At 37.2% G+C, this 14,558-nt stretch overlaps 1 protein-coding gene across 1 annotated transcript in view; it reads left to right on the forward strand.

Moving 5' to 3' along the window:
* The window catches only part of MAGI2 (membrane associated guanylate kinase, WW and PDZ domain containing 2), a 1,576,038-nt gene that overhangs the window by 1,260,427 nt on the left and 301,053 nt on the right, over positions 1–14,558 (forward strand). The window contains exons 8-9 of the mRNA XM_012650290.1: positions 9,462–9,583; positions 11,547–11,729. Of these exons, the coding sequence (XP_012505744.1) occupies positions 9,462–9,583; positions 11,547–11,729 (305 nt within the window). The remainder of the gene's footprint in view (positions 1–9,461; positions 9,584–11,546; positions 11,730–14,558) is intronic.

The following is a 14,558-nucleotide window of genomic DNA, read 5'->3' on the forward strand; positions in this document are numbered from 1 at the left end:
AAAAATAAAAAAAAATACTTTCATCCTTCTAGAATCTGTTCATGTGTCTCTTCCTTTGTGAGGCTTTCTCTAGACCATCAGACTAAGTTGTCTTTTTTTCCTGTGAGTACTCACTTTATGCATACAAATTTCAGCATTTTTTACCCCAGATCTCCCCAAGAAGATACCTTGTGTTATACTTTTCTGGCCACTTCTAGAATGACAAACTCATCCCAACTTACCCAGGAATGTCCATGTTTTAAAACTGAAAGTCCCATGTCCTAGCAATCTCCTTAGTCCTAAGCAAACTGAAATGGTTGGTCATCCAACGTGTGTGTCTCTCCACTGAAGTACAAGGCCCCTTGGAGAAGGGACTGTGTCATATTCACCTTTGTGTCTGCAATGCCCAGCATACTGAGGAATCAATGAACTTATATATGAGACGTAAAGAACTTAAACCACTCAGCCAGGTTGGCAGACACCAGTGAAAGGGGATTTATTAGTCTTGTCTTCAATACAGAAAGATCTTGAAATAGTGTGTTTTTTTGGTTTCCCTCTAGATGAACTCTATCCTACTAAATTTATAAATCACTGCTTTTACTCAATGTAAAAGCAAAAAGGTTAGAACCTTTGATAACAATGACCACCTCCTGCACTCAGCAATAACATTTTGGAAAGATACTTTATGAAAGTGAGAAGGGCTAGATAAAAAACAATTTTAATGCATTCCTGGTGGTTCTGAATCTTTTGAAATTGAGTCTATGTATCTTGTAGGAGGCGTCATGACATGATTGACAGTGCACATGGCCATATCTGCTAGGAGTAAACTATCAAGTGTTCCATGTAATTAATGAATAGTAATGGCTTAGTGATGAATCTTCTTTATATATAAAATACACATTACAGGTCAATATCTTAAATAAATAACTACTGGGAGAGGTGAGAGAGCTCATTTATGTGAAAATATACATTTTGGGAAGCTGAACCTTGCGTGAAGTGGACAGACACTTTTCTGTGAGAGTTTCAGTGCTAACATCCTCTTGTCAGTTGGCTGTGATTCCACCTCTCACCTGGACACTAATAACCCCAAAGTAGATACCTTCATGTCCAGGAAAAGCATGAGAAATTAACATGTGAATGATTCAATCTCCCCACTCAAATTCACAAAGCAAATTCATATTCCCCCAGGTACAGTACGGAATAATGAATGGACATTTATAAAAGGAAAATTATCACGTAAGTGTTAGAATTGGGAAAAAAATCTTTCAAGAGGCAGGATTCAATTATTCTATTTTAAAGAATGCTCTAAGTAAAAGAGATTCACTTCTTCCATTTATCCAAAGCTCATATTTTAAAATAACTTATATTTAAAACATTAGACTTTAATATAGTACTTTTATAATTCAGCTTTTCAAAGCACAGTAAGGAATACATTGTATTATGTAATCCTATTTTATATTATAATTCTTTTTTGTTCCTGTTTTCTCTTCCATAAAAAACTATGTGCCTGATTAATCTTTGTCCCTCACCACAACCCCTACCATTAGTGCCTAGCAATGAGAGTTTTAGAAATAAATATTTGATGAATTATGATAGTGAGCGTTTATTGAGTACTTACATCCCGGCACTGTTCTTAAGTCATTTACTCATTTTAACTCACTTAATACACACAACAACGCTATGAAGTGGACATTATTTTTATCTGACTTTATAGATGAAAAATTCTAAAGCACAAAGAGGATAAAATGATGTGCTCAAAGTCGCACACCTAGGATGTGCTGGGCTTAGATGTGAATATAAGCCACATGACCAAGCTCTTAGTTATACTATCCTGCCTTCAATGAAGAGGCTTGGCCCCAGAAAATCCTTGTGAGGTTATTATCCTCTCTTAGTTTCCAAAGCATGAAGTACTTTTTAGTCCATTTAACCAAACTTAGCAGTAGAGGAAATATTATGGAGTCTTCTCAAGGCTTATATTAAAATGAATAAAATATAGACAGGGTGCACTGTGTGTGTTTGGTTACCTGTACAGCTATGGTCCAGGGGATCAGATGGGAAGTGGTAATGATACAAAAGTGGGGAATCAGTCCTGAATTAATTTTTGTATATGGTGAAAAGTAGGGGTTTTGTTTCATTCTTCTGCATGTGGCTATCCTCTCACCTGAACACTAATATCCCCAAAGTAGATGCTCTCATGTCTAGGAAAACCAGGAGAAATTAACATGTGAATGACTCAATCTCCCCACTCAAATTCACAAAGCAAATTCATATTCCCCCAGGTATAGTAGGCATTAATGAGTGGACATTTATAAAAAGAAAATTATCACTTAAGTGTTAGAATTGGGAAAAAATCTTTCAACTTTTTCCCATTCGATATGATGTTGGCTATGGGTTTGTCATATATGGCTTTTATAATTTTAAGATATTTCCTTCTGTGCCTAGTTTGTTGAGGCTTAAATGTAAGTCATGAAACCATAAAAATTCTAGAAGAAAATGTAGGAAAAAATTCTTCTAGACACTGGCCTAGGCTAAGAATTTATGACTAAGACCCCAAAGGCAAATATAGTAGCAACAAAAATAAATGAATGATACTTAATTAAATTTAAAAACTTCTGCAAAGCAAAGGAAATAATCAACAGACTGAATGGACAACCTATAGAATGGGAGAAAATATTCGCAAACTATACATCTGAGAAACAACTGATATCCAGAATCTGTAAAAAAACAAATCAGCAAAAATAAAACAAACAACCCCATAAAAAAGTGGGAAAAGATATGAACAGAATCTTTTTCGAAAGAAGGTAGAGAAATGGCCTACAAACATATGAAAAAATGCTCAACATCACTAATCATCAGGGAAATGGAAATTTAAACTACAATGAGATACCACTTTAGCCCTGTCAGAATGGCCATTACTAAAAAGTAAAAAAAAACAAGAGATGCTGGTATGGATGCAGAGAGAAAGGAATGCTTATACACTGTTGGTGGGACTGCAAATTAGTACAACCTCTATGGAAAACACTGTGGAGATTCCACAAAGAAATAAACGTAGACCTACCATGTGATCTAGCAATCCCACTGCTGAGTATCTACCCAAAGGAAAAGAAATCATTTTATAAAAAAGGATACCTATACTTGTATGTTTATTGCAGCACGATTCACAATTGCAAAGATGTGGAAAAAAGATGTGGAACCAACTTAAGTGTCCATCAACTCACAAGTGGATAAAGAAAGTATGGTGTGTGTGTGTGTATATATATACACACACACACACATACACACACATGGAATACTACTCAGCCATAAAAAGGAATGAAATGATGTTTGCAGCAACTTGGATGGAACTGGAGAACATTATCCTATGTGAAGTATCTCAGGAATGGAAAACCAAACACCATACATTCTCACTAATAAGTGGTAACTAAACAAGGGCACACACAGGCACAAAGAGATGTGAGACATTGGAAACCAAGAAGAGGGGAGAGAGGGAGGGGAAGCATGAGATAAAAACTTACCTATTTGGTACAGTGAACACTATTCTGATGCTAGGCACACTAAAAGCCATGACCTAAGCATTATACAATGTATCCATGTAACAACAACATTTGTAACCCCTCAATATTTTGAAATTTTAAAAAAAGTGGGAAATCAGAATTGGGGTCAAAGAAAGCCTAGGGAATTCAAGACAATCAGGAAATTTACACTCTCTGGATTCATCCAGGAAGCCCCAAAAGCAGCCAATTTGCATAGAAGGAATGACATACTGACCTACAAACACCAAACCCTAAGCCAATCTTCCCACTCCTGATGCTGAGGGGCTGCTCCCATATTTCGTCCCTAAGAGAGTGTTTTTCCTTATGAGCACATTTCTATTGTAACACAAGATAGCAGCTGCTAGTAATCAGCCCCTTAGATTTAGATCTTTTATTACCAAAGTGGAATGGCTTTTTCCCCATCACTAGAATATGTTGAGAGATTCTCTGTTTTGAAGGATTCCGCAGGTCTTTACCCAAATGCAGAATAGTTATATCAAATAAGCTGGCCCTAAATTTCACATCAAGTTCTGACTGTCCCAGTGTATATTTAATGGGAGAATGAAACTGGAAAACAGTGAGATCTACCACCTTTCATGCATGCCTTGTTCCATCCATGCATTTATTCAACAAATATAACAAATATTTACTGAGCACTGCCTACCTCACGCTTTGGAGAAATTAACACAGCCACCTTGTCTACCTTGGAAACATTTTACCTGTGGTACTATCTCCACTGAAAAGCTACTCTCTACTCTCTCCCACATGATCTTTTTTTTTTTTTTTTTTTTTTTGAGACAGAGTCTCACTCAGTTGCCCCGGGTAGAGTGCAGTGGCATCATTGTAGCTCAATGCAGCCTCAAACTTCTGGGCTCAAGCAATCCTCCTACCTCAACCTCCCGAGTAGCTGGGACTACAGGCACGCACCACCACTCTCAGCTAATTTTTTCTATTTTCAGTAGAGATGGGGTCTCACTCTAGCTCAGGTTGGTCTTCAACTCCTGAACTCAAGCAATCCTCCGGCCTCGGCCACCTGGAGTGTTAGGATTACAGGTGTGAGCCACCGTGCCCGGCCCACATTGATTATTTCTAATTGTCGACTGAAGTCAAGATGGTGGGTGCAAAGGTGTCATTCACGACTATGCACTGAGTGCCCCTCTCCAAAAACCCCAGGAAAAGCAAGGTGGGGCATGAACAGGCTGGAATATAGACAGAGCATTGGTGGTGAGAGTCAGATAATGGCCCTGATAACCTTCCGCAGACCTGTCCTTCACATACTGATGGGCTCAGTAAGCATGACTTTTTTTTTTCCCCTAATTCCTCCATTCCCTTTCCACAGTGATGAAATTGACAGTCAAGCAGTATCCTGACCTGAGACTACCTTTGGCAGCATATCATCTAATCAGCTGCAAATATTTCCTTCCCTCAGTTCTTGTCTGAAACTTCTGATGGCAGAAGTCCTCTTCAGGAGCAAAATAGCATTTCCTAGTACCCCCCAAGGCCACATACAGAAAAAGAGCCTTCCACGTAAATCTTATCAGGCATGAAACTCTTTATGCAATACCTCTTCCTACAGTCTCAGCTTCTAACTCTGGGGATTGCAACCCAGAGCTGCACATTAGAGACACCTGGGAAGCTTTTTTCAAAAAAAAAAAAAATGCCAATGTCTGTGTACCCCATTCTGAGATTAGGAATCAGTTGATTTAGGGTGGCTCTGAGTGTTCCGTTTTTGTATGTTTGTTTTTAAAGCTCTCGGGTGCATCCAGAATTTCACAGTGCTGCCACGTATGAGCTTGTTTTAAGTTTCCATTCCATGGTGAGAGGAGGAGGTCAAACTGAACATAAGTGAATGTAAGGACAAAGGGAGAAAGCAACACAATCTCATCCTTGAATATCCTTCTCCCTTTGCCGTTTTAATATGGAAGTATCTCTCATCAGTATTCTTTCCCTTCTGTAAAGAGAAAATGAAGTTGTTAGGATATATGCACTGCAGAATATGACTTTTACTCCTTTAGATTTGAACATCTAAACCTTCTCTTAGTAAAATATGACAATAGACTAGATATAATTAAATAGTAAGAATTCTTGGTGGCTTCCCAGGTTCCTGTTCTGTATGGAAGCTAGATGAAATAGCTGGTACTTATCTCACAGAGCCCAAACAATGAGGAAGGATGGCATTTGTCATTCACATCTTTTGTACACATTGTAAGATCCCCAAATCTTTGCTAAAAGGACTTGAAAGTATTCATTTTGGAAGCATAAGGAAGACAAGTTTCTATTCAGCTACAATCACATTTCTTTGTGATAAGGCTTTTAGAGCTTGTGAGCATTTTAAGTTTTAAATGAATGACTTCATTTCTGACAATGTAAATGTTCTGTAGCAATTAGCTTAGGGTACTAAAGCCATATCCAGCTTCCGCTATTTGTGGCGTACAAGGCATGCCAAGCTAGTTCATTAGTATTTTCATTCTCTGTGAACTCTAGAAACTCACTTCGATGGTGAATGTAATATTTTCAGCATAGTGTCCATAAAGCAGGTGGCTACACATTAGCTTTTCTAAGAAAATAATTACATGCGGGTGGCAAGTTGGAGGAACCCTATTATATGTATAACTATCCCAAACAGTTCTTGTAATGTATTTTCTAAGGATAAAGTTATGCCTATGATGAACAATGGCCTAGCAAAACAGAAAGTAGAACAGATAGGAAATGAGAAAAGCTGATATCCCAGTACATTTCAAAGCTGTTTCTTGATTTCTTGAAATTATTGACATATATTTGAAAATAAAAGTCTCACACACTCATCATTTAATTATTTAATGAATAAATTATTGCCATTCATTGTGTTAGATGCTCAGTATACAAAGATAAATAACATGTACCTTGTATACAGGAGTGTACAATCTAGGGAAGGAAATAAGCATGAAATTCAATCATTTCAAAGACTATGATAAAGTTAGCATAGCCTGTGAAATTCGTGATTGTAAAATTATCACTTAAGATGTTGCAACTACATCACAGAAACCTCTTTATTCAAGACTTGGAAAGAATTTCACAGAACCTAATAATAGGAGTACTATGTCCTTCTGAACAACTGGCTTGGGTTATCCTAAATTATCTGAAGAGTAGAATTGGTTTCTCTCTCTCTTGTTGATTTAGCAACTTGAAGCTCAAAGCTAATTTGCAACAGAAGTCCAGTAAACAAATAGGACCCGTGTTATCAATTTTGCCACTCACCTCCCACCTAGATTCAACTAGCTTCACCCTGATTTTGTTTACTTTTGTTGTTGTTATTCTTATAAAGTGCCTCAAGTCCTTTTAATAATGAGGCAGGATATTGGAAAATAAGTGAATGAACTGCAAGGAGAGAGATCGATTCAAGGTTTTATGAGAGCCCAAGGGGAGGGACATCACACAGGCTGAGAATGTGACTGGGAGAGGTTAGGGGAGGAGTCACGGGACAGGTCGGAAAAGCGTCATAATAATGATAATAGCAGCTGCAGCACTTCAAATACTAGAATAAAGAATAACTATAGCTTCAAAAATAATGACTATACCTTACAATTGTGAGGTTCTCCCTATGTATGTGTGGTTTGCAAACATCTCTCTTGTCCTCACAGCAACCCCATGAAGTAGACATTAATGTTCCCATTTACAGGTAAGAATATTAATGATTAGAGAGTTAGAAATTTGCCCAAGATACCACCTCAAACCCAGACTGTCTTGCTTCAAGTGCTGCGCCATTGGTACACTGAGTCTCACGTGAAAAGATAAGAGGTTTGATAGGGTGTTGACTGTCAAAGCAGCTCCAAGTATATCCGAAGCAAAAGGACACATGTGACGGTGCAGTCAAAGGTGAAGCTACAGAAATAAGTAAGGTCAAAATCAGGAAAAATATATTTTTAGGTAATAGGAAGTTTTCAAAAGGATTTTAGTAAGGAAGTTACATGATAATGGAGAAAAGGGAAGAGAGGCTTCCCTTCCAAGATAGAGTGGTAGCTTCAGAAATTATGGGGTGAAGAAGCTTTGAAAGCTCATGTTTCATGTGCTCACGTAGCTTGCTGTACACCACAGCCATGGTGCCTCCTTGGTGCACAAGAATATTACATAAGCATTTTGCTACCAATGGAAAATCATTTTACATTTTTACAAATTTACTTTGAAATCCTTATAGGTGAGTTCACTAACAAAGAACATTGCTATAAGCACCATCTTCCTAAATACCACCAGAGGCAATCAGAGCAAGGGCCTGGTGCTTCTAAGTTCTCCGAAAAAAGCCCTTCTTACTGACTCAAAATGATGGTGGTGATTAAGATGATAATAGTGGTGATAACAGCTAGTTATACTAATTATTTAGCATGTCTATGCTCAAAACCATGTGCTAAGTATTCATTATTTCATTTAATCCTCACAACCACTCCAGGAAGAAGGCAATATTATGCTCGTTCACATGACAGATTGAGAAACTAAGACTCAGGTTCAATAACTTGCCCGAGGACACGCAGCTAGTCAAGAGGTCGAGCACGAATTTGAACCTGACTGATCGATTCCAGAGCCTGAGGGGCAGGCAGGTACCCTAGCCTGCCTCTCATGAGGAAAGAATTAGATGTTGCAGTCATCCTATCATGTTTTTGGCAACTGCTTTTCTGTCTCACCAGAAATGATCAGATTCATAACAGCAAAAATTGGTTGTTGAGATTTTGCTTCTTTTATCTCCTTTCCTTTCTAATATGTGCTTTTAGAAGACATAGCGAGTGGTTTGTAGTGGAGGGTGGTGTGTGTGCATGCCCACATATTGCCAATGTGAAATCATATATCGAAAAGAGAAAGTGGTAAGAGATCCATTGTAGAAATAGACATGGTCAAGTTCCAACCTTTCCACTTACTAGGCATATGATTTACAGCAAGTCATTTGGCCTCTCTGTGTGTCAGTCTCATTGCCTTTAAAAGAGGGATAGTTACAATTCAAGACTGCATTTTTATGAGGATTTCCTGAGGAAAATTATATATAGTATCTGGCCCAGAGTTAAGTGCTCAGTATTTGTCAATTCCTCTTCTAACTCCTCTTTCCTCTTCATGTTTTCATACCATAATTCTATTTTGATTTGTACAAATAACCAAAGTCAATGTATATAAAAGCCCTCTCATGGGGCATTTATGTCCTAGAGAAAGAGCAACGTGAAGCCACTACTAGGCAGGGTTGTTGGTTCTTATTCTCCCCATGGACGAGGAACTCTAACTTCAAACAGCCTGTTTTACACAGGAATTCATAGTTTTCTTCTACTATAAGCCCTCAGTTTAGCTGGGCCACAGTTTCTTCAAGCCACTCTGTGTCTGGTATCTGTGAGTTTGCCATATCACCATGTGGATGTGAATTTACTTTTGATTGACTTAGCATTAACTGTCCTACATAGGTATTTTGTAACTTCCATAAATATCCTTGGGAGTATTTTTGCTGGATCCCAACCCTTTAATCATGTCTGAATAAAAAGTGTGAACTCTGGTTACTACATTATATCAGTGAATTTACCTCACATTTATCCTGCTGTTACAGGGATTTTGCAAAGCTTAGCCTTAGATGATACTCTTTTTTCCAAGATTATGCAGTCTAAATGTCATTTTTTGACCATTTATTTTAATGTATCAAACTTATCTCAAACTAACACAGTAGACCAGAAAGCAGGTGCACATTCTAGTTCTTTTAGCTGAAGCATGCATAATGTAAATACAATAATATATGATAGAGCCATTGAGAACTCTGTGCTTGTCACAGAAATGTGTATTGTACCCAGGCCAGCCCTGTCAGAAGCCAGACCTCGTGCTGGGTAAGACACTTGACTATAATCACATAAGGTGGCCCTTAATCACCTGCTCTCTGTAGAGCCAAACATATGTTCTCTTAAATGACTTTGCCCCACTGTTATGATAATTTGAAATTTTCTTTTTTAGCCACATAAATAGAAGAACACAGTTTGAAAACCCTGTCCTGGAAGCAAAAAGGAAGCTACAGCAGCATAACATGCCCCACACAGAACTTGGAACAAAGCCCCTGCAGGCCCCAGGTTTCCGAGGTATGAGACCATGTCAGCATGCGATGTTTCAAAGGCAAAATTGTCTGTCAAACTGCCCGCTCTTCAAATTTGTTTGTGGCTTGGACAATTTTGAATAATTGGTTTGCTTTCCCCAAAACCTTCCATTAGCTTTAGCTGGGCGTTTGCGTTGTCTCTAAACTAATGCCTTTAGCAATCACAGATGAAGCTAAAGCCTCAGGGGATCCCTTATAGGAATTTACAGCATGTTGCCAGGTGGAGATGAATGGGTTCTGACAGTGGTTCTGTAAACTGCACGGATTCATAGAGACTCATAAGTTCGTCCTCTAAAGACCGAGGGCAAGAATGAGGCTTGTTCTCCTTTGTGACAGTACACAGATCCTCATCGACATTACCTAGGCCCAAATCCATTGGCCCCTTCGCTGCCCTGGAGAGGTCGCGCAGCGTGAATGACTTGTCTTACTATCAGCGCGACCGAGCAGGGAGGCCCTGGCCCTTTGGTACGTCCCAGAGCTGCTTGCCGTTCCTGACTACACCTGGTAGCCACGTAGTGGGATGAGTCGCACAAAACTTTCACATCTCGAGGGCTTCTACTCATAAATAAAATCACAAAAGAGGCTTTGGAGTCCAGAGACCTAGGCTTGCCTGCTGATAACTTTCACCCCGTTCCACTACAGCACAACCCGATGAATGTAAAGGTCTCCTGGTGAACTTCTCTCTCATTGTAAGCATTACTTTGATGAAGGAAACATAGGTGGAAATATTATACTGTGTTTTTTTATTTATATTTTTAAAAGATCTATATTTAAGGAAGGTATATGTGATATGTAACTGAACAGATAAAGTAAAACTCTAATAGAATGACTCATGATTTTATAGTTTTTTAATTACATATCAACTGAAATATAATGAAAGTATCATACAAAATACTTAACTGAGTTACCATGCACAATTTGGCTTTTACGAGTATCAAATCCTATCACCTTAAATGTAACAAATTTTAAAAAGTAACATATAAAATACTTATCTGAGATTGAATGTAAAGCATATGCTAATAATATATATAACGGGTATTACTATTATTTTTAAAGCATTTAATAGTCCTGGGAATATATTTATTATAGACCGTAGCTGGAAAATTATATTATATAACAAATTAGTGGGCAAACCTATATGAAATGGGTTTAGGCATATCATTTTAATGTTACAAAATGTGTTACCTTTACATTCATAATTATATATCAAGATATTGGCTTGCCTTTTGCTCACATTTTAGAGTGTACTAAACACTATCGGGTCAATAGAAATTTATTTATCTGGTTACCTTTATGGCATCTCACAATTAGGGGTGTAAGCACAAGTTAACTCAGTCCCACATCCAGGTGCTCTTTCTAAACAATCTGGACCTTTGACTATGTGATCACATTCCACTGCTTCTCTATTTGTGATAGCACATGCTTAAATGTTGTGCTCTTATTCTCTCTAAAACAAACAAACAAAGAAACCAAAAGTCCATTTCGCTTTTCTACCTGTCTCTGTAAGGTTTAGTGAGAGACTGGCCACTCTGATGTACCTCCCACCCGAAATCTTTCATGACAACCAGACGAATATATCCAGATGTGTCTGGATGATTTGGCCTCCTTGACCTCTTTATCTGAAGACTAGGGCAGCCTGTTAATGCAGCCCTTTTTAAGTACAGGAAGGCTAATTTAGTGAATGGAAATATTGACTTGACAGAAAGTCTCTCTCCAAACCAGACAGCTTTTAACTTTTCCCTGGATGCTTGGGACCGCTCTGCGTTTGCAGAAAGTTCTGACAGTTTTGCTGCTCTGGCAGTCACCACCCACTCCACCTGCTTGCATTTGCCACACAAGACCCCCACCTTCACCCCCAGGGTTGCTGCCGCTCAGTGGCTTGCTTTCTCTTATCTGGGAACTTGCCTGAAACGTGCTTTTTCTTTTTTAACTTATATTGGCCAATGTAGAAAAACCGCTCTTCACCCGGGATGCGTCCCAGTTGAAGGGAACATTCCTCAGCACCACCCTAAAAAAGAGCAACATGGGTTTTGGATTTACCATCATTGGTGGAGATGAGCCTGACGAGTTTCTGCAGGTGAAAAGTGTGATTCCAGATGGGCCTGCAGCACAGGATGGAAAAATGGAAACAGGTAAGTTTCTTAATGCTTTAGAAAATTGTTTTGCTACCTCTTTTTCCTAAAGGCAAATATGAGGAGCTATTTTGGTGTGTTTTTAACTTGAAAGGCAAAAGTCACTTCACTTCACTTTATGAAAACCATGAAATATGATTCCCCTAAGTTTAAAATTATGAAGTTGAAGTAATTTGGAAACAACTTTAAATATCATTTTGTCTCGTTTTTCAGACTTCCCCTTCTGTTTGCTGGATTCAATGGATTCTTGAGATTCATACTTTTCTAATTTAGCTCTAGAGTTGTTCTTAGGAATGGTGATTAACATTCCACTTCTCTAACTTGTATTCAGCCATTAATATTTTTAAATCTGTGTTAAGCTTATAATATTCTCATGCTAAATTGCCCAGGTTAGATATTTAATATGCACACCCATCTCATAGAGAAAAATTTTTTAAGTGGCATTAGTTTTTATATGTCCCCATGCAATTTTTTTAATATATGGGTTTTTTCTAGTCCTTACAAATTAATTTTATATGTAATTACTTGGGTGCCTATCCAAATTATAATGGAAATTTATTTCACATGGAAATACAGAGGCAAATTGTTATGTTTAAGGCCAGGAAAATATAAAATATGAAAATTGCAGAGTAAAGAAAAAAGTAATGAACAAGGTCTGATTTCACAGTCTGACTGAATTCTCCTACATGGCCCATGACCTTGGATGAGTCCCATAACTTATAAATATTAATTTCCTCATCTGGAAAAAAATGAAGAAATTAAATTTTATCTTGTATATTTAAAACACTGATACAGGAATTTTGTAGTGCCATTTTTAAAAAATACCTCAGAAAGTGTATTATAAAGTACAGTAACTATATCTCCAGAGAACCATTTCGCCATATCACCATTTTCACATTTTTCACAACATTGATATCATTTACAATATCAACTTTCTAAAGTCAATGGTTCTAGTAGATTCACAAATTAGAGAATTACTTTGGAGGAAAAGTTCTGCCATATTTATGACCAAGACACTGATGAATTGTTCTTCCGTGGGTTTTAAAGTGGTTTGTATATAGAAAAACAACATAAAATTGAAAATTTCATTTGACATTTTTAATTTTAAAAATCACCAGTGCTATAGTACCGTTTATTATACAGTTTCTGTATAAATAACTTTTTTTCAAGATGCTCTTTTAAGTTGTGTTTGTCAGTGCCACTCACTAGTGAGTAATAATGCATATAATAGATGTCACATCTCCTTAGAAGTTGAGATGAAGTTTCAAAATTAGCTCACCACATTTTCCAAACACTACTGTTATAAAAATCATGTGTAAATAATTTTCTACAACAGCGAGTTTGGGAGTGTCTCACACTACTTTTCATCCAATGATATTAGAATAAAAGAAAATTATGGGACTAATAATATTTTAGCAGAGGGGAAAGGATGCCTCACACTGTTAAACTTCAGTGAAATATTTAATATGTCCAATTCTTTTCATGATAAAAACCTAGTTATTTTTCTCTGATTCAACCCATTATTTGATGTTTCAAAACTAGAAAAGAATTCTTTCAGTGTAAACTTAAAAGACAAAATAAAAATATTTGCACAGCAAATCTTTTTCCTTTCGTATTTTACTAGTTTACACACCCACACAGTCTTAAGTTAGCCTTATTCAACAACACAGTCAAAGCGTTATTTAGAATTTTGCAGATTTTTCTTCATTTAAGGTAATCATAAAGTAGGTTCTAATGGAGAGAGAAGAACCAAAGATTTAATTCTATTCATTGTCCCCTATTTAGTCCTCTATTACTCATTTAACAGATTCTTGTAGAGCACCTCTCTTTCATAGCATTGCAGAGCACCAGGGCTACAAAGATGGAAGGAAGTGTCACGGGCCTGACTCTCAATGAGTTTACATCTAGGAGGGGCCTCAGACACATAAACAAGTAATTGTAACAAAATGTAATGAGTCTGTAATAACCATGAGGTTGGCACAAAGTCAGAAGAGTGGAAGGAATGAGCAACAAATTTTTCTTTTTTAAGAGACAGAGTCTTACTAAGTTACCAAGGGAGGACTTGAATTCCTGGACTCAAGCCATACTCCTGCCTCAGCCTCCCAAGTAGCTGAGACTACAGGTGTGCACCATTGCACTAAGCTAAGCAACAGAATTTTTTTTAAGTGTGTTGCTAACTATATAATTTTATTAGGCTCTTATAGGGATGATAATTTCTCTCATCGGAAATGAGTTTAATAATACAAAATGTAGTACTCATTAAATATTTAAAACATTTTTAAATGTTAACTTCTAATTGTTAGATAATTTAAAATCAAATGTAAACACATTTATGTGATACTCCGCAGGTTATAACAGAGGGAACAGCTCTTTGGTTCAATTCAGCAAATATTTAGTGAATGTGCCAGACATTCTGCTAATTACTAGAGTTGCTAAAATGAAGAGACAAATGTTTCTATCCTCAAGAAGTTTACAGTATTGAAATAATGAGTGACGTGTTAACACATATTTATATCATTTCAATAATAAAAATATGTACTTAAGGAAAGGGGCCTCAATTCTGTTGGAAGGTACTTAGGGAAGGTTTCACAGAGATGATGCTGACAGAGGTTCGAATGATGAATAAGAGTTTGCTAGGTGGACAAATGAGGAAGGCTATGGGACTAGGAAACAGCATATACAAAGGCATGGTAGTAGAAAATGCCTAGAAAAAGGTTTATATGCCATCATTAATGACATATAATGTAGTGTACATTAATATTTCATTTTCAGAGTGGGTTTATGGTGAAGTATAAAGTAGAAAATAATAAGTGGTAAAGATTAATTATT

The sequence above is a fragment of the Propithecus coquereli genome, unplaced genomic scaffold (assembly GCF_000956105.1).
Source record: "Propithecus coquereli isolate 6110/MARCELLA unplaced genomic scaffold, Pcoq_1.0 Scaffold32, whole genome shotgun sequence".
Lineage (NCBI taxonomy): Eukaryota > Metazoa > Chordata > Mammalia > Primates > Indriidae > Propithecus > Propithecus coquereli.